This window comes from Fulmarus glacialis, unplaced genomic scaffold (genome assembly GCF_000690835.1).
Source record: "Fulmarus glacialis isolate BGI_N327 unplaced genomic scaffold, ASM69083v1 scaffold26104, whole genome shotgun sequence".
NCBI lineage: Eukaryota > Metazoa > Chordata > Aves > Procellariiformes > Procellariidae > Fulmarus > Fulmarus glacialis.
In genome coordinates this window covers 2,358-3,040 of record NW_009207779.1, presented here as the reverse complement: position 1 = coordinate 3,040, position 683 = coordinate 2,358, and the positions used below count along the sequence as shown (strand labels likewise).

General features: G+C 65.4%; 1 protein-coding gene across 1 annotated transcript in view; it reads right to left on the bottom strand.

Moving 5' to 3' along the window:
- LRP1 (low density lipoprotein receptor-related protein 1) overlaps positions 1–683 on the bottom strand; it is a gene marked incomplete at both ends in the record, with an annotated part of 8,850 nt that overhangs the window by 6,083 nt on the left and 2,084 nt on the right. Inside the window, 2 exon segments of the mRNA XM_009576266.1 lie at positions 5–38; positions 257–445. Coding sequence (XP_009574561.1) covers positions 5–38; positions 257–445 — 223 coding nt within the window.

Sequence of the window (683 nt, the reverse complement as noted above, 5' to 3'; positions counted from 1 at the left end):
GCAGCCGGCATTGTTGGTCTTACAGGGATGGTTGGGAACTGGGGAGAGAAGGGAGACAACAGCGAGTCAGACCAAGGCGGGGGACCCTCAGGATGGCACGTGAACCCCCAGCTGCAAGACCCTTCTCACTGCACACCCCCCTTCTGCCCCCCCTGCCCACCCTGGCGTCCCTTTGCACGTCATGCCCAGCCCCAGCCTCCTGCCCAAGGCTGCTCCGCAGCGCCGGGGCCACCCCAGCCCCTCAGCCCCGGCTCACCGTCAGGCTGGCGGTAGGGGGGGTAGATGGGGATGTCCATGGGGCGGTGCAGCGTGCTGATCAGCAGGGTCTTGTTGGCTCCCGTAGTCTTGTGGGCCCGGTTGATGGATTTGGTCTCCCAGTCGGTCCAGTAAATGAAATCCTCAAAGAGGGTGAGCGCGAAGATGTGTGGGATGTCCTGGCTCAGCACTGCAAGGGGGAGCAGGCGGCTCAGCAAGGGGCTGCCCCAGGCCACCGCTCCCACAGCACGGCCTTTCTCCAGGGACAGCTCAGCCAGGGAACAAACCTCTTCCCCTGGTCAGAGGCACAGAGGAGCTGCCGGAGCTGGGGACCGTACCCAGCACCCTGGCTCCTGCTCCCACGACCGATCCAAAGCCCACACCCCACAGAGGCCTGGCGGTGCCCCAGAGGACCCAGTGCTCTCACC